At 27.6% G+C, this 18,544-nt stretch overlaps 3 protein-coding genes across 4 annotated transcripts; 2 read left to right on the forward strand and 1 right to left on the reverse strand.

Annotated features, from left to right (window-relative positions):
* Positions 1 to 635: 635 nt before the first annotated feature.
* Bm9006 (uncharacterized protein) lies at positions 636 to 5,486 on the forward strand (the record flags this gene model as incomplete). Its single annotated transcript, XM_043077785.1, has 14 exons — positions 636 to 683; positions 754 to 844; positions 965 to 1,063; positions 1,220 to 1,262; positions 1,419 to 1,598; positions 1,816 to 1,987; positions 2,236 to 2,310; positions 2,530 to 2,601; positions 2,752 to 2,832; positions 3,054 to 3,160; positions 3,945 to 4,157; positions 4,409 to 4,577; positions 4,854 to 5,030; positions 5,277 to 5,486. 14 exons carry the CDS (start codon positions 636 to 638, stop codon positions 5,484 to 5,486), a joined length of 1,737 nt encoding a protein of 578 aa, XP_042933719.1.
* A 780-nt stretch (positions 5,487 to 6,266) lies between these two features.
* Bm6839 (REX1 DNA Repair family protein) lies at positions 6,267 to 6,739 on the reverse strand (the record flags this gene model as incomplete). The annotated part of the gene is made up of 2 exons (XM_043077786.1): positions 6,267 to 6,294; positions 6,528 to 6,739. The coding sequence occupies 2 exons, from the start codon at positions 6,737 to 6,739 to the stop codon at positions 6,267 to 6,269; spliced, it is 240 nt and encodes a 79-aa protein (XP_042933720.1).
* A 1,862-nt stretch (positions 6,740 to 8,601) lies between these two features.
* Positions 8,602 to 18,524, forward strand: Bm1978 (the record flags this gene model as incomplete). Of its 2 annotated transcripts, none has more annotated exons than XM_043077787.1 (22): positions 8,602 to 8,629; positions 10,011 to 10,166; positions 10,405 to 10,577; positions 10,828 to 10,896; positions 11,217 to 11,358; positions 11,585 to 11,755; positions 11,889 to 12,046; positions 12,374 to 12,573; positions 12,906 to 13,005; positions 13,254 to 13,363; positions 13,471 to 13,588; positions 13,808 to 13,903; positions 14,158 to 14,328; positions 14,542 to 14,646; positions 15,336 to 15,446; positions 15,615 to 15,795; positions 15,979 to 16,061; positions 16,274 to 16,435; positions 16,713 to 16,802; positions 17,479 to 17,703; positions 17,811 to 17,962; positions 18,326 to 18,524. In XM_043077787.1, the coding sequence occupies 22 exons, from the start codon at positions 8,602 to 8,604 to the stop codon at positions 18,522 to 18,524; spliced, it is 3,000 nt and encodes a 999-aa protein (XP_042933721.1). The 2 variants fall into 2 exon arrangements, with proteins under 2 accessions (XP_042933721.1, XP_001895847.2); XM_001895812.2 differs by lacking the exon at positions 8,602 to 8,629 and adding an exon at positions 9,560 to 9,650.
* Positions 18,525 to 18,544: the final 20 nt, after the last annotated feature.

Here is an 18,544-nt window from a genome sequence, read left to right on the forward strand (position 1 = left end):
TCTTCATAAATTTATATGTTAATAAGTAGTGCAGTATATTTTTAGTAAATAATGTGGTTATATTTATCCGATTTTAATAACTGAAGTTAATTGTCCATAATTTTTCAAAACTAATCTGTAAGTATTCATAAAGTACTGTTCCTTCCTGTTCCCGATTAATTATTATTATTTTTTTTAATTATAAAGTAAAGATAAAATGAGTGGAATGATGAAAATGTACTCTTTAATTGTTAGTTCATTGAAAATCCTTACTCTTTCAGCATAAAAATTGCTGATATTCATTGCTTTTCGTAAGAACTTTCTAACGTTTTTGTGAATATAATTCTTTGAATTTTGCTCATTCATTATTTTGTAAGTATGTTTGTTCATTTCTTATTTTTCTTTTTCTGTTATTTATTGATGATTTTTTTTTTCTGGTGATTATATGCAATTTTATGCACTTTCCATTTTTATTGTACAAATTGCTTCAAGATAGACACGAAAAGTGGATAATGTGGAGTAAAAAAAGTTATGCAGGAATATTGAGTTTACAGTGTTTAAGGTAGATTTCTCAACAAATATTGTAAAGGATAAGTGTGAGATAAGTTTAAATAAAAGAAATATAAAAAACGGAATAAAGTTTAGGAGTTTAGGATATGTTATTATACCGTTTCAAAAACAAGACATTTATTTTAAATTATGATGTAAGTGTTTAAATCATTCGAAAATTTTCAATGATATTGTATGTGTACATTTTATTTCATTTTATTACAGCATGAAGCACACTTAATTTTGCCATTGCTATGTCGTATTAATTTTTGTTTCGAAATACTATTAATGAGAAGTGAATTTTGTCGTTTTACTGGTACTATCACCGAATGAATGAATTCCTGTTCATTACTGATAGTTTCAAAGAAAATAAGGAATTTTCATATCCTTGAAGTTTTATTTGAATATATATATTGTAGATGAAGCATATTTTCAGATGAATTAAATGTACTTTCATTTATATTGCTTTATTCAATAATGGCAGAATTTCCAGAACTAGGCAAAAATTGTTCGCTAGAAGCTTGTAAAAAACTCGGTTAGTTAATTACTATTGTTTTTCATTTTTAAATTATGATAATTGTTATTCTGTAATTTTGACTTACAAAGTTTTTTAGAAAGAAATTACATTTCTATAGTAATAGCAGAATTCTAATTTGATATGTTTGAAGCACTGATGAATTCAATTTTTCAGATTTCACACCTTTCTTTTGCAACATTTGCGAAAATTATTTCTGGTGTGTTTTTTTCTTTTCTTTAAATTTTTATAAGATTTTTGGTTTGGTAATGTAGCATTTATTTAAGAATAATTGTATCAAAGATACACTAGCTTTCTTGTTAAAAGATTTTTGAAAACGAAATTCGGTTGAAATATATGATTATTATTCATTTAGCGATGGACATCGGTTCAATCATGGATGTCAGTTTAAAAATATGAATGTTGAACAATTAGCAGCAACTAGTTGTGACGGTAGTAAGCCACTAAAGTCATTTTTATGTTCAATGAATAGCTGTTTCACGTGTGAAATCATCAGAATTGATTGTCAGCGTTGTGGATTGAATTTCTGTCTGAAGTAAGTAAGCATCAGAAGACCAGATTTAAAATTTTTTCTGTAGAAGGACAATGAGGAATACAGTTGTTTGAATCTATTAAACCAATTTATAAAGTTTGTTTGCAAAACTATACTTATTCTTCAAATAACTATTTTCTTCCTATTATTAATGTATTTTGATTTTTTTTTTTTTTTTTTTCATATTTCTATGGAAATCTTTTCATTAAAATTGATGCAGGCATCGTTATCCAGAAGAACATCAATGCGGTACTCAAACTGTTAAGAATAAACAAATTAACGATGGTTATCAGGAAGAATTGAAAGAAAAGTTGTCAATGATTATTGCTGCTGATAAAATGGACATTGCTGAAACAAGTATCATTTCTTCACCACCGCAGAAGGAGAAATCGGTTTATTTTTGTCTTCAATTAATACTTGCAATAATAAATTTGCGAAATGCTACAACTTTACTGAAAGTTATGAATGTTTTAGGAAAACAAACCAAAATCTTTTATAAGCTTATTACTTCTTAATTGTTTGATATTAAAAGAAGAAATGTTGTGATGGAGCATCTAATGTCGTTATAGTCATAATTAAAATTAAGGAAAATTTATGTTAAGAGTTTGAAGTTATTCTTTTTTGAAATTTATCGTTGTAGATGGATGAAGCGATGCAAAGAAGAGCTGATCGAATAGCAGTAATGCGTCTTAAATCAAATACTCGAAATTTTAGTGTAAACTTTTATGAATGAATGTTATAATTTTTCTTCGAAGTATACGTATGTATGTAACTTTTGTCTTCATATTTCATTCATTTTAACAAAATCATTGATTATTTTCTTCCATTAGAGCTTTCATGATGACAAACACGTTTTTATTGCAGAATTAGCGTTATTCATTATGAATTTTATCGTAATTATTTTAATTAATTACAGATTAAGTTTTTGTTACAGATTCCACCTGCTGAGCAAATGTTTTTATTCGTTGTGGAAAATCAAAAGCGTGAGCCAGTTATGGTTTCCAAAGTATGTTTTATATAGAACTTTTTGATAGTGTTATTCTAAGTGTTATCTAAAGTCGTTTTTTTAAGGAATCTGAACATATCAGAAATTCATATTTAATAACATTTTTGTCCGAATTTTTAGCATAATGTTTCTCTAGACGTTGTTTTATAGCGCTGGACAATAGGACGTTGTCTTGATCAAATTACTAGGCAGCATTCGATCTCGAATAACAATGCAACCTTTGGGACTAAAGTATCATTTTCGAGAATTTAAGCAAAATTTCTTGGAATTAGATGTAAGATGTGTAAGTTGAAGCTGAATATTAGCTCATTCCGTTTCTTTTAAGAAAAAGAATAATTTTGTGTAATGTTCATATAATTAATAATAAATTAAAACTTAAAAGGAAAGAAATTATTTTATGTAATGTTCTTATGATTAATAATAAATGAATCGTTTCATCTACTGTATTTTAGATACTACGATTGTATTGTGACACGGATCACTTGAATCCTTTACCGATGGATGGTAATGTCGAGAAATATTTGAAAGATTTTTCTAACGTTTTCTTCAAGAGAGATGAGTGAAAGTTGTATGGTGTCTAAGTAAAACTATTCCGCAGGTGGACTTGGCTTACTGTCGTTAGACAAAAAAGATTGCTTTGAAAAATTGTTCAAGTCTACTGCATATCTCTGTCATAGATGTCTAATGAATGGTTTGGTGACATTTTATCAATCAGTAGCTGATTATATAAAAGTTTAGTTATTTTATATGGATAATATAAATGCGGGTCAATATGAAATGCTATTATGTTTGTTAAAAGATGATAAAAATGATTATGTCGCAATAAAATGGATGAATCCATTATTCACATATTTCTGTGAGCTCGTTCAACGTTATTTATAAATGATATTTTGAACTTGTAGGACATTTTGTTAAAATATAGATTAATGTAAAAGAAAAAAGGGTTTTGGTATTTTAATGAAATTAGTACATTTCATTCAAATTGTGTGCTTAATCTTGAGTATTAGTAACCATATTTGATTGTATATGTATGCATGTATAGATGAGATATGTCAGGTTACGTCTGATTTGATGTTGTATAAGACGTAAGTAACGCATGGTGTTATACTTGAATGTTACTGGTTTAGTTGATGATTTATAAAGTTAATGTCATGAGTGTTTTCTGTGGTGAAAGTTTACTTTGTCGTTCTAGTAATAAAGAAATTAGATTTAGATATATCGTATTTTAAATTATAAGTGTCTGTTTACACACTGATAGAGTTAACCTTTAGGTAATGTTACGGATTCTTTGATTTGATCAAGAAGTGAAACTCAGAGCTGACTTGAAATCTATTCATTTACAGGATGGCACCACTAATTAAATTATCTAGATGTTTTTATTCTTATAATGCTATTTCATCGGCTGCAATATTAGCTAGGCGATTTTCCTCAGCGCCAGATTTCGATGCATTAGCTCAAAAAATTCAGCAATGGAAAGAGAAGTCAACCGTTGACAACAGCGATAATGATGAGATTTCATCTGCTGATAAAATAATTGAGAAAAGAGCATGGATGAGGTAAAGTTTATTAACAGTGTAAATTATGTGAAATTTATTAATAATCTAAATTCAGTTATGATATTATTCGTCTCTTTTGTTTAAATCATATATTTGTTTGAGTTATCAAAAATAATTCAAATTTTGAGTTATATTTTAGTTTAAAATAATTTAAAAACATAGCAATTCAGGTCTTTAATTCTCAGTATGTTACAATATTTGCACGAGTTAAGTTTCGTACTGTTTTTAATGAGAATTATTCCAATTTACAGTGCTCCATTGGTGTATTGCGATGGTTCATTTGACTGGACATTGAGAAAAGGCGGTATTGGAATATTTTGGAGTCCAAACGATGAACGTAATGCTCATCTTTCACTTACAGGATCGAAACTGACTAATATTAGGGCTGAAATACAAGCAGTTAGCTTGGCTGCTTTACAGGTTAGTGCATCATTTGCATGATTAGTTTTTTTTTTTTTTTTTTTTTTGATATTTTGTCGTAGTTTAATTCAGTTTCTTGTCTCATTTTTATAGCAATATAGTTTCTTTGTTATCTCTATATTTGATTTCTCCATTGTTTTCTTATTTTTCACACATGACAGCAGTAGAATTATAACAAAGTAATTTTTGAGTGTTACCTTATTTTTATTATTAAAATAACTATAAGAATTATGAAATTATTTGATTGTTGCGAATTTACTGTTTTTTTTTTTTCAGGCTTGTTCTCTAAATTTTGATCGAATCATTATCAAAACAGATTCGCAATTTGTGGTGAAAGTGATTAACTCATGGTTATCCAGATGGCGTTCCAATGAATGGAAGAAAGCAGATGGAAAACAGATTGAAAATATGGATGATATCCAGAAACTTAGCCGTTATACTGAAATGATAAAAGTATACTAAAATTTTTTTTCTCGATTATTTCATTTTTTGAGAGCAGATTTCTAAACGATTCTTCCTTTTTCTTTTTTTTTTCTTGGATGATTATGTGATACAATAAAGATAGAAATTAAAAAGGCAATGCTTGAGTTCCAGTAGTAGAATGGTTTTGCTCTTTCTTCACGTTTCTGTTCTCCTACTGTAATTTGATTTGAATTTTTATATTTTTGCAAATGGTCGTTAAATGTCAAATCTTTCTAGATGCGTGTGGAACATACATACGGACATCAAAAATACGATGAAAGGAAAGAATTGGAGGAGAGCTGGGATGCAATGTCATGTGATGAAAGAGATCGTTGTGGAAATTTTCATAGCGATCGGTTATCGAGATTAGCTGTTGATCAACCGATGATGACAGATGAACAGTTTGAGGAATTATGTAAAGCTAAACTTGACAAACGTTGCAGTTGATTTTTTCTTTTTGCATTGATAAATTCGTTTACAAAATTAACTTATGTACTTGTTTTTTAATTTCAAAAAGGAAAGAGAATTGGTTTTTTATCCTGGAAAGCTGAGAAACAGATTATCTTCTCCTATATCTAACTTCATAGTCATTAACGATACCACTGAAGACTATGAAATGTGAAAATAAAAGATCAAAAAGCAGTTGACATATTATTTCCAGATGTGGAAATCTTACTGAAAATTGATATTCTCTATCCATGATTTTTTGTTTTTTTTTTTTTGTTGTTTTTCATCCAATTGTTTTATATGGTAAAATATCGCAAGCGTTTAAGGTCTTCTCAGGACTTTATAATGCAAATGCTCATTTTTTATATAGATTTATATGTGGCAAAAAAAAAATTTTTCGAAATAAAGAACGGTAATATTTTGCTATTGTTACAGTAGATATTTTAAATCATGTTCACCAGATGTCTGTTTTAATGCAGAATGTACTATCCAGTTGGATTTTCTTCAGTTGGATATAGATAATAACTATTTGCATAACACTATCCGTTTTTCTCAGCACTAATCTACCTGCAAGCTAGACAAAACAAGAATCAATATACAAAGCCGGTAACAAGGAAAGATTCGAAATGACATGACACATTCTCTGTTTCTTCGATAGATGCAATTTCTTTAAGCATCTGCTGCTGGAAGTTTTTAAATAGATAATATGCTATTATGTCCAAGTATCTAACGCATTAAATCTTTACGTAATACAAGTACACGACTTATGTTATACCCTTATTACCACATATCAGACATATAATGCAAACTATAAACAGAAACATTATGTTTTATTAAAATTGCAGGATAATAATTCATTAAATAAACAATAATGACAATGACAAGGACTGATCTTCAAATTTCTACATAACAACCAAGTTATATGGGTTGTTCATCCCGAAACATTGGGCATAAAATGTAAGCTTAAACATTACTGTGCCATAAAATGTAGCTGCAAAAATAACTGAACTGAGAGTGAGTGAGAGAGAGGATATAATTTACTTGTCGGTAAGATCAGGTGAGAGTGATTCCATCATTTGATCAAGTTTCTGTTCAAGAATTGGTACAATTTCTTTATCGACCAAAATATGTGTTTCGTCCAGCTCTTTCACCACAAACTTTGATCCTAACGTACGTGACTCATCGAGATACACTAGCAATTGACGCATTGCAGGATCACAACGTACCAATACACCTTTCTTCACATTCACCATTCTTCTCTCTTTAATCGTACTTTCTGCAAACTTTTGATAATTTGAATTTTCAAAAAAGAAAAAATCATTTAAATTATTAAGAATAATTTCGTTTAAAAAACAAAGAATAAGTAAAATAAAATCATCCAATATTAACTACTAGAGCTAACAATATCTAACTGAATCGGAAAAAGACTTAATCCAGCTAGCATCAGGTTAACCGGAAATGAAACTAAATTTGTAGAGGATATGAAGGATTTTTTTTTTGCGCTGTTTTGTTACACGGTGGTAGGGTAGATATTAAGCAGAAGGAGGAATATCTATGAATAAAACTGTTGTAGAAAACTGGATTTGAGATTTTTTATGGGTTATTTATGGTAAATTTCTAACAGTTATTTATGATAAAATTTAGTTTATATAATTATTTGTGATAAAATTTGGATTATTTGTGATAAGTTTCTAACACTTATTTATGACAAAGTTTGGTTTATATAATTATTTGTGATAAATTTCCAACATTTATTTATGATATAATTTGATTTATATAATTATTTGTGATAAAATTTGGTTTATATAATTATTTGTGATAAATTTCCAACATTTATTTATGATATAATTTGATTTATATAATTATTTGTGATAAAATTTGGTTTATATAATTATTTGTGATAAATTTCCAACATTTATTTATGATATAATTTGATTTATATAATTATTTGTGATAAAATTTGGTTTATATATTTATTTGTGATAAATTTCCAACATTTATTTATGATATAATTTGATTTATATAATTATTTGTGATAAAATTTGGTTTATATAATTATTTGTGATAAATTTCCAACATTTATTGATGATATAATTTGATTTATATAATTATTTGTGATAAAATTTGGTTTATATATTTATTTGTGATAAATTTCTAACACTTATTTACGATATAATTTGGTTTATATAATTATTTGTGATAAAATTTGGTTTATATAATTATTTGTGATAAATTTCCAACATTTATTGATGATATAATTTGATTTATATAATTATTTGTGATAAAATTTGGTTTATATATTTATTTGTGATAAATTTCTAACACTTATTTACGATATAATTTGGTTTATATAATTATTTATGATAAAATTTGGTTTATATATTTATTTGTGATGAAATTTTGGATCATATTATTTACGATAAAATTTTGATTATTTGTGATAATTTTGTTCCTAAGACATTTTTGTATATTGGAGGAAAAGAAGGACAAAAAAAAAAAATTTATTTTTCTGTAGTTCTATCCTTTCTCTGAAAGAAAAAATGATATATTTGTGATCATCCAGCGATATGATCACCCATATTTTTTAGCATTATAAAGATAAATAATGAGCTCATATCTTCCAGAAATTATTACTTATCTAATGTACTAAATTTTTCCATTACTTTTGCTATTACCTATCATATTTGTTTAATATTTTTGAATGTTTGATATTTTCAAAAGCAATATGAATTGTTATTCCCACTTTTTTTTTTTTTTTTTTTTGCAACTATCGATAATTTACATACGTTTTATTTTATGTATTAATTAACTTTTTTTGTGAGTTTATTTCTGAGATAATCATAGAACGATAGAATAGCCTTTGCAGTAATTCATGAAATATTGATTGAATGAATAGAAAAATTTTTGTATTTTGTTTTTACCCATTCATAATATCATTTCTTTTGGATTATTCATCCTCTTGCTCGGAATATGGTAAAAATATAGGAAATGAAGTAGACATTTTTTTTCTTTGTATTTTTAATTTTTTCATGATTGTAAATTGTACAAAGTTAGAAAAAATTAGATGAACAATATGAGGATTAAAATTTTCGAATTTCAGGAAAACACTTTATCAATGCCAATGGATATGGGAAAAGGAGAAGGTAAAAGGAATACTTCTTACTTGCTTTTTTTTTTTTTGACGTGGTTAAAATAAAGGTTGAAATGCACCATTATGTGAATAAATGTGTTTTAAGGTGATAAACTTCAATTTCTTCAATTCCTACTCATTTTAAGCTACTTTTCTGTTTCATTAGAGATGCAGTTTAGTTGTCATCTTTATGCAATTTTTTGCAATTTGAAAATTTTTTAGATTTCAAATTTTAAAATTAATCTCTTTTGCATTATAAAATGTTGTGGACTTTTATTATGTGATAGGTTAATAAATAATAATGTCTAGTACTACAGTGTTTACTTTCTGTAAGATAAATGAAATTAAGTTATTCTTGGATTATGCCAGAGATTTATTTAATTCATTCATTCGGTTCAATTGATTCAGCTTCAATTATTTCATCTTAGGATGGCATTTTGGTATCATTCGATTTAAGAAATATTTCATTTTTAGTATAAGATGGAAAAAGAAAAGTGTGTCAGATCGTTTACTTTTATTAACTGTTTAGTGTTTGCTGTTATCATCTTAATAAGTATTTTTAGTATTTTTACTGTTTTGATGTGATCGTAAAACTGAAATTGATCGAATTTTAACAGTTAGTTATTCAAAAATTCAATGTTTATGAAAAATGACTAAAGTTGAAATTGATGTGAAGATAGAATAATGAAAAAGTCATATTGAATTTAAGATATATGATGATGGATTATTTGAAAGATGACCTTTACATTATTAGCCATCTATTGCAATAACTTTTCAAACAGTTCACCTAATCTTTCATCTGTATTTTACTATTGATAATTTTATTTTCTCATCTATCTTAAACATCTCTTCTATCTGTTAATTACCATAAACATATGTTCTTTTCCAGTGATTCGAATACACTTCCTAATCATTCGCATTCCCTAATACTAAAATTATTATAATGAAAAAATTATTCACAAGCTATAGCTATCTATCAAAAATGAACTGTCATCATATTATGCAGCGATACTTTTCGCAAAATAATTTTAACGGTCAGTTAGGTTTCGCATTATTATTATTATAGTGTGACGACCTAACCGAGTAATACTAATGTCAACAAACTATTGTTTATCACAGAATGATTTATTTAATTCATATATTTGTACTGCTAATATTTTTATTTAATTAATTCTAGATATTATGACAATTTTTTGTATCCATAATTATGATTGCGATAGTGGATTATTAAATGATACCATAAAAAAATCTATCTAATCTTTTAATTCTTTTTTTTTTTTTTTTTTTTCATTCATTTGAGAATGATTTAACATTAATGTTAATCTGATTTTTCTTTTTTAATTTTTACATTTAGTTAAATAAATGTATAAAGGATAAAATGTGTTATTTTTGAGGACATATCAATAAGCTGGAAAAAGGATGGACACCTGGTATACCATATGAAGTAAATGGAGATATACCACTTGTAATTTATACATCAAATTGTTCCAAACTTCGAGTTGCTATTGCTGAAACACCGGGACCACTTGTTAAAGGCCTTATATCATTTGGTTAACTTTATTTTAACTTCAATATCAGTTTGTCAGTAATAAGTTGTTTATTGGTTAAAAAAAAATTTTTGTAAACTATTTTATACTAAATGTTAATCGATTATAATTCTTACCTATCAGACTACTTATTAAACTTTTTTTAACTGATTGAAAGAAAAGTTTACTTAATGGAATTTTTCAAAAAGAAAACTTGTCTGTTTGTCTGTATAGTCAGCACTGAAATGTTTGAAATGTTTAGTAACAGAAGCACTCGATAACAATGGTTTACCTCACACCTTGGAACATCTTATTTTTATGGGTAGTAAAAAATATCCATACAAAGGTGTTCTGGATTTGATTGCTAATCGATGTATGGCATCAGGGACGAATGCTTTTACTGCTCAAGATCATACTGCTTATGAATTAACTACGGTAAGCAATTTATTATCCTATTGAAATAGTCGAAAATGCTGATAAATAAACCTTTATTTTCAATTCATGAAGACAAATAGAGCAGTTGACAGAAAGGTTAGTGCGAAAAAGAGAATTTGTTTTAAGTTAATTGTATTTTTTTTTACTCTGTTTTGAGTTATTGTTATTTGCTTTAGAATGGGAGATAAATCTTACTCCACAATAAATTACAATTAACAAACAATTTTCTGCTGAATAAAACATTTTTTAGGTTGGCAGTGATGGATTCCTGAAAATTTTACCTATTTACATAGATCATTTGTTGTCACCAACATTAACGGTTAGTCTTTGTTAATGAACTAAATATTAGTATTGTCATTCATTTGATTTTATCCTTTTTACCTTAGTCCAGTGTTACTTTTACAAAGATCTCATACTGATTCAATGCTGATTTTTGTGCTGTCACAAATTATATTTTTTTTTTCGTTATAATGTGCAGAATTTTGTCTCCATATAATTGATTTGAAAATTCCCATACACTTGTGATCTAAAATTGAGATTATTTTCCCGGACAAAAAGATGAATAACTGTCTGAACTAGACTTTTATCTGGTAATTGATGAATACAAATCTTAGTTTAACAAAGCATGACGTTATATAGGATGCTCAATTTATGACAGAAGTCCATCATATCAATGGTAAAGGTGAAAACGCAGGAGTTGTTTATAGTGAAATGCAAGAGTACGAATCAGAAATGAGTAACATTGTAAGCTGGAAACGAAAAGAGCTTTTTTATCCGGAATGTGAGTTTTTTTTTTTTTTTTCTTTTTCTTTAATAAAATGAACTGTCCAGATGTTGTCATTATTATGCCATAACGAAATACTAAGATCATTTATAGTATTAATTATACTCAAAATTCTTAAAATATCACCTGCCGTGCTACAACCAGTTAGATAAAGAGGTATAATTATAACTTAATTATGAAGTATATTCTAGATACTTCATTTCTCTAGATACTTATATTCTAGATAATCCATATCGTGTGGAAACAGGTGGACGTTTGGCTGCTTTACGTAAAACATGTAATATGGAAAAGATAAGACGATATCACCATGATTTTTATCACATTAGTAATATGTTTGTGACTGTTTGTGGATCTATTGATCATTCCAAATTGCTGCAAATTTTATCATCAATTGGTAGTTTAATTATGGATTCCTTCCTTCTTATTTCTTCTATCCAGGATAAATTGAAAATCATTGTACCATAAATGGAAAGCATTTATTTTACTTCTTGAATTCATTCGTTCTAATTTTTTTTTCTCTATTGAAGAAGAAACATCACAACAACGAGTGCCACATCTATTCAATAAGCCATTCAGGAATACCATGCTGGTATTTACGGAATCTCAAGAGAGACAAATTGTTTGTCCAAGTGAAGATGAAAAACTGGGTACAGTGGAGATTGCTTGGATAGGTCCTTCCAATAATGTTCGTTTTATAATATATCATTTTTTTTTTTCAATCAGTTAAAATAAGATCCTGTTTAAAATGGATCTTAGAATAACTGTTTTTTTTTTTTTTTCTTTTACGGTTAGTGAAGTTTCTTCCGAAGTAAAAACGATCGAAGTAAAGAAATTATAAACAATTCATTACTTGGACTTTTTGAAAGTCGTTAAGTATATCTGAATACTATGTAATAGTTAATAAACTGCTTGTACTCTGCATAAACCTACAAATCATTCCCTTACTTCGTAATTTTTCGTTTCATTTTCATTTCTCTTTGTTATGTAAATTAGTTATCAGAAATATATTTAGTATGAAGAATTGAGAAAACTGGAAGTGCTTGCAAATTACTTGAGTGATACTGCTGCTTCTCCACTGCAGCAAGATTTTGTACAATTGGATGAACAGTTGGCAAGTTCTGTACATTTTTATGTACGTGAGCAGTGCATTAGTGAAATAGTATTGTGTTTTAATGGAGTACCAGTTAATGAACTACCAAACATCAAAAGAAAGTAAGGAAAAAAACTATCTCTTATTATCAGTTTTTGATTTTGATTTTTTGGATCATATATTTTATTTTAATGAATTAATTAAATTTTATTTTTTTTTTTGTGCTATATATTGCAGTTAAAATTTCAGAGCTTCATTTTTACATTGTTTTTTTTTTTTGTGAAAGATAGGCATATGTTTGCATGAGAGATTTTGAATAAATAAATCTTTAGATCCATAATCGTAGATAGGATGCTTTGCTGTATATTTGAATTAAAATGTTAAAATAGTTTTGTCATAATTAACAGACACATTTTATCTTTTGAAATGTTATAGATTTAGTTGAAAGTTATAGATTTTTCGATAAAACTTTGCCAGAAACGTTTGAAAAGAATTTTGATCCAGAACGAATGGAGAATGTGATTACACACATGATGGATAAAGAGCTTTCAAAGGTATTTTATTATAAAAGTTTGTATATAATCCTGAGTATTATCGTGTTTCTCTCGATCATGAGTGATTCTTTTTTATATGATTTTTTACACGTGATTACGTCAATGCACGTCATTTATCATAATTTGCTGATTAAATTAAAATGGTCGCATATGAGAGAAGATGCTTTTGCTATAATATTTTTTTCATTTTCTTGTTTACTGATTAATGTAGTAATACGTATGCTAAATTGTGTTAAAATAAATTTTAGATGGAAACAGACTGTCATAATGTTATTTTCGATATAATGTGCATGTATCAAATCTATGGAAAATTTAGGGAACTTACAATGCGATTAAATTATGTTACGGAATTGCGAAGGTTTTATTTTTCAGTGTTTCTTTTTTGCTTACTTATATTTCACTAATCTGAAAAGTTTGTGGATTGTAAGTAACTGATAGTGAATTGTATTGAGATTTCTACTGCAGAATGTTGGTATTGAAACCTGAGGATTGGATGAGATTATCACATCGGTATCTGATAAGAAAATGTGTCTGTGTAATGGGTTACCCTTCTCAAGCTGAAGTGACAAGAATTGCTACAACGGTTCGAAATACATGAAAACTTTGATATTTAACATAATTTTTTTTTTTATATTTTGATTTTTATATTTTTTCTTAATATTATTTTTATATATTTTTTTAACACAATATAATTTTTATATTGTTAACTAAAAGTACCACATTTGTATTAAAATTTTGCATTAGTTGCATAATTTTTTCATGAAGTGTGTGATACTGTAGAATTTGGTGTTTTCCATTTCAGGAAAAGAAACGAATTGAGGAACAGCGTAAAAAATTAGGGAAAGATGGACTTCGGCGATGTGCCGAGAAATTAGAAAAAGCATTACATGAAACAACGGTTTGCCTTTTACCCTTTTCAATAATAGTGTTATTGTTCATTATTAATAAATTGTCATATATACACAAGATTAAATAATATTTAGTTTTTCAGCTTCTTTTGAAATGATTAAGATTTTGTAGAATACTTGTGATATTATAGCAAAATCCTGGATATCTCATCTTCATGTGGTAATGATTCTTGTGATATTTGAGTACTATTATGTTTTTATACTTAGATACCTTTATTTATTTAAAAGATGGAAAAAGTTTCAGGCTCAAAAGCCACCACCTGAACTACTTTCCGAAATGATGATACATGAATTAGAGAATTTTGCAACATTTAATGTACAAACATTGCATGCGCGGACAGGTCAAAATGATAATGAAATATTTAAGTTACCATTGCCGGTTCTCATACATAGTGTCGAAACGCATTTTGTTAAGGTATACTCGTTCCTTTTTATCAAATCATAACAAATGTTCTTTTTATGATATTCTAACGTGAATAGGCGTTAATGGAATCAGATATAATGTTAAATTGAAATAGTTTTGTTGTGTATTACAAGTTCATGAGATTGATTTGATTATATTCCTTTTATCACTGAAATAGCTAGTTGTTTTTCACTGTAATCGACTAATTTAATCAATCTTTTTCAGCTTATCTTAGTTTGGGATACAAAATTGATACCATTAGAATTACGGCTATGGTTGATGCTTTATTTCGAATTAATATTCCAAAGCCCAGCTATTATAGACGATAGAGTGAGTGTTTGTTGTTTATTAATTTATTTTATTTGTAGTGGTATTTTATTTGGAATCTGCTCTTGAACAGCAATCATTTTGGATTTTGTTTTGTGGAAATTAGAAATTTTTTTGTGAAGTTCAATTGAAAGACGTAGTACTGAAGAAATTTTAGTGATTTTAGTGTCTGATGGAGTAATAGAATTGAATAGGGTGTGAATTTATCTTGATGACAAAAAATTTATTCCATTTATTGTGACAAACATTGCAAATATATTTGCTAAAGTTATTAAGAGATAAAGGAAGAAAAAAAAGATAGAAACGGCAAGATTTGCTACATTTTATCACCTGTTACAATTTCTTTATCTTAGTCATCTTGATGACTAAATTTATTCAATTAATTAGATGTGCTATGAATATTTCCATCTCATGGTTTCGCATTGGCCTACATAAAAAACCTGTAATATCACTTGTCATACTATTTCTTTATTAATTTCCGAGTAATTCGAGCTGCTGTCCTTCAATGGAAATTTGAAGATATTCATCAAAATGCTAAAAGTTTGAAAGCATATATGTTTAGCTATAATTTAATGCTACTTAACTTCTACTGTTTTGTAATGGCATGATGAGATTATTTGTAGTGCTAGAATGCCCTTTTTTATTGTTTATTTTTTAGATGTTTACAGTTTTTTAATTTCATTTATTTTTAGAAATTATCATATGAGGAAATAGCAAATTTGTATACCCGGGATTTGGTATCATATTCTGCAAATATTGGTGTTTTGGATCATTTTGATCGATTTTGTTCACTTACCTTAAAAGTAAGCTAATGAACTAGACATCGAATTATTTGATCTAGCCTATTCTACAACATCTTTCAAAAATGGAAAAAATGATGTGAGAAATAGATGTAAAATAAAAAAGTTGGACTGAAAGAAAATGCTGGAGAAATTTTCAATAAAATTTCGAATTGCATTTAAATATTTTAGACTGTTCCCGAACGATATGTGATTATGTTGTCATGGCTTACGACATTTGTGAGAGGAATTATCTTCGAGGCAGAACGTGTGAAAGTAACTGTTCAAAGTTTAATTGCTGACGCTGATGAAGAAAAACGAGATGGATGTGAAATGCAAAATGCGCTTCTTCATACTGCTCTATTCCACAAGGGTATGAGTTTTTGAAAGTTGAAATGTGAAAACTAAAACTTACTTTTGATTAAGAGTTCATTTAATGAATATTTTTTTTTTTTTTTGGTAAGAAATATATAAATTTCTCTTGCACTGAAATTTAATTCAGAAGAATATTCACTAACATTTTTTTGTTTTTCACAAATTGTTTGTAATTTTACAGATAGCAATTATATGTGTGGTTTAGTTCAGTTGGAGGAGTTTCATAAAAATGTACTCATGTTAACTAAAGAAAATCCTACCTACGTAAGTACTCCTCTATTCTTTGCTATGTTTGAACTTCTCGCATAAAAATTTTCAAACAAGCATTTTTGACTATTCATGCAAAATCTGCTAAATCATTTACAAAAAAACCAATGAAAATTTCAATATGTGACTATATTTGAAAAAGGGGCATTGAATGACTGACAATGCTAGCATGTTTTATCAAAAAATTCATTCTATTCTCTTATTTGTAGGTTATCGATAAATTGGAGAAATTGCGTGAAGCGTTAATGAATGCTCCGATAAATCTACATATTATTTGTAACACGGAGAAAATTATGCCTTTCTTACCGACTAGTTTTGCATGGCTGTATCGTGATCGTAAATTTAATTGTGAGCTTTCCAGAAATTTTCGAGTAAGCTAACTTTTTACATGTACCTACAAAAAAATATTTAAAATATGTTTATCATTACTAAAAAATCGTAATCACTAAAAAGGAAAAATGAAACTTAAATCAGTATTCTTTCATATTTTTTCAAGAATTCATATCATTGTTCTCAAGCTTATATATATATATATATATATATATATATATATATATATATATATATACTCAGTGTGCAAAACTCTGCATGTTACTATGCATAATACATCTGTGATTTGCAAACTGACTTTTTTTCTGCTAATTTTAGAATTTGCCTGGAGAATCGGTAATATATGATAACTTTGGAAAGCAACGTGTTATTGCTGTTGGCGCCACTGAATCATCCTTTCTAAAACAGGTATATTAATTTAATTCGTTATTTCTAAGGAATAGAAAATAAAATATCTATTTCGAAATTGAAATTGACTGAAAATTAGATTTCAATATTGAGAAAATATCGAGATGCAATATTTGAAATCAAAGTGTAAATTTAAGTTGGAGTTAGTAATCAAAGAATTTAATGTGTAGTGATGGAATCATAGATATGGTTTGATATGATTTTTTTCGTTATAAGAAGGATTGGCTGTCTGTATTTTTGAAGTTACCAGATTTAAATTGAATTTAGAGATTAATTATATTGATTATCATGTGATGGCTTGTAGTTTGAGATGTTAAAATCATGCTATTTTATCATTCCACAATGATTGAGGGTTATCAAAAAAGAATTTTTTTGACTTAAGTGATTTTCTTTTTTGAGAGAATAAATAATTGTTGAATATGTCGTATAAGTATTTTCTACCTAGCATAGCGTATCTGACTGGAGCATTGTTAGCTAAGAACATTTAATCATCAAAAGTTAAGACATAATTAGATGAGATATATTTTAGTCTTGTGTTGCAGTTTTTAATTTTATTTCTGTTTTGTGATTAATTAAATAAACAGCTGTTTTGCATAATAAAGAAAATTTGTTACTAGGTTTATTGGACAGATAATGAGTAGTAGTGATTTGGCAAAAATTTATGAATATTTTGCAGTCTATACCATTCAAGTATCAACTGGGTAGCAAGGAAGGATTAGCTGTACAACTCATTGCTCAATATTTATCACAAATGGAAGGTACCTTGTTTAAAGCGATACGTGGAAATGGCTTAGCATATGGTGTGGATATTGAAGTAGATATGGATAATGAGCTGCTCAGTTTTAGCATCTATCGAAGTTCTCAACTCGAGCAAGCTTATGAAGAAGCTAAGAAAGTTGTGGTTAGAATTTTTTTGCTATTCAAAATTCAGAATTTTCATCTCAAAAAATTTTATCACTTAAATTTCATTCGTGCTTCATGATACTAATGGTACGACTTATTATTTAGTTCAATGAATTTGAACACGTGGATGAAGATGAGTTTGAAGCAGCGAAGCGAAGTCTTGTATCAAAAATAGTGCAAACCGAAGATACAGTAATTAATGCAGCACATCGAGCTATTTTCAATGAATTTCGAGAATTACCACCTCAGTTTTGGCGGTAAGCTATTTTAAGATTATCAGGTAGTGAACTATATTGTTAGTGTTGTGATTATGTCAGTAAGTTAAATATAGAGGCTGCTTCAGTTATTACTGAATAATAACGTTTATTTAGACCAAATTGAGGAAGAAAATTTATCATTGTTGAAAGAGGTATCATTTCTTCTTTATCAATCGATTATGTAAAAATAGAACATGTAGATGAATACTGAGGTGGATGATCTATAGGTGTATCGAAGCTTGATTTCCAGGGAAAAGGATTAAGAAGTTTTCATTTTTAAAGTTATTATTGTTGGCTATTATTTATAAGTGTAATAATGTTTTAGTATTCCTTGTATTAAATACTTCATATTTGTCAATTTAGAGAGTACGTTGAGCGTATCTGGAATGCATCAATGAAAGAAATGGTAGAATGCAGTAGAAATTTTGTCTTTGATTTATTCGATGATAAGAAATGCTGCCGTGCGATAGCTGTACCACACGGAAAATTGAAAGATATTGAAAAACATTTTGAAGGAATTGAAGTGGTCTGCTTTTCAGATCTACATGTAAAAACTGCTTAACTTATAAATTTGCTGGCAAT

This window comes from Brugia malayi (assembly GCF_000002995.4).
Source record: "Brugia malayi strain FR3 genome assembly, contig: Bm_v4_Chr1_scaffold_001, whole genome shotgun sequence".
In the NCBI taxonomy this organism is placed as follows: Eukaryota; Metazoa; Nematoda; class Chromadorea; order Rhabditida; family Onchocercidae; genus Brugia; species Brugia malayi.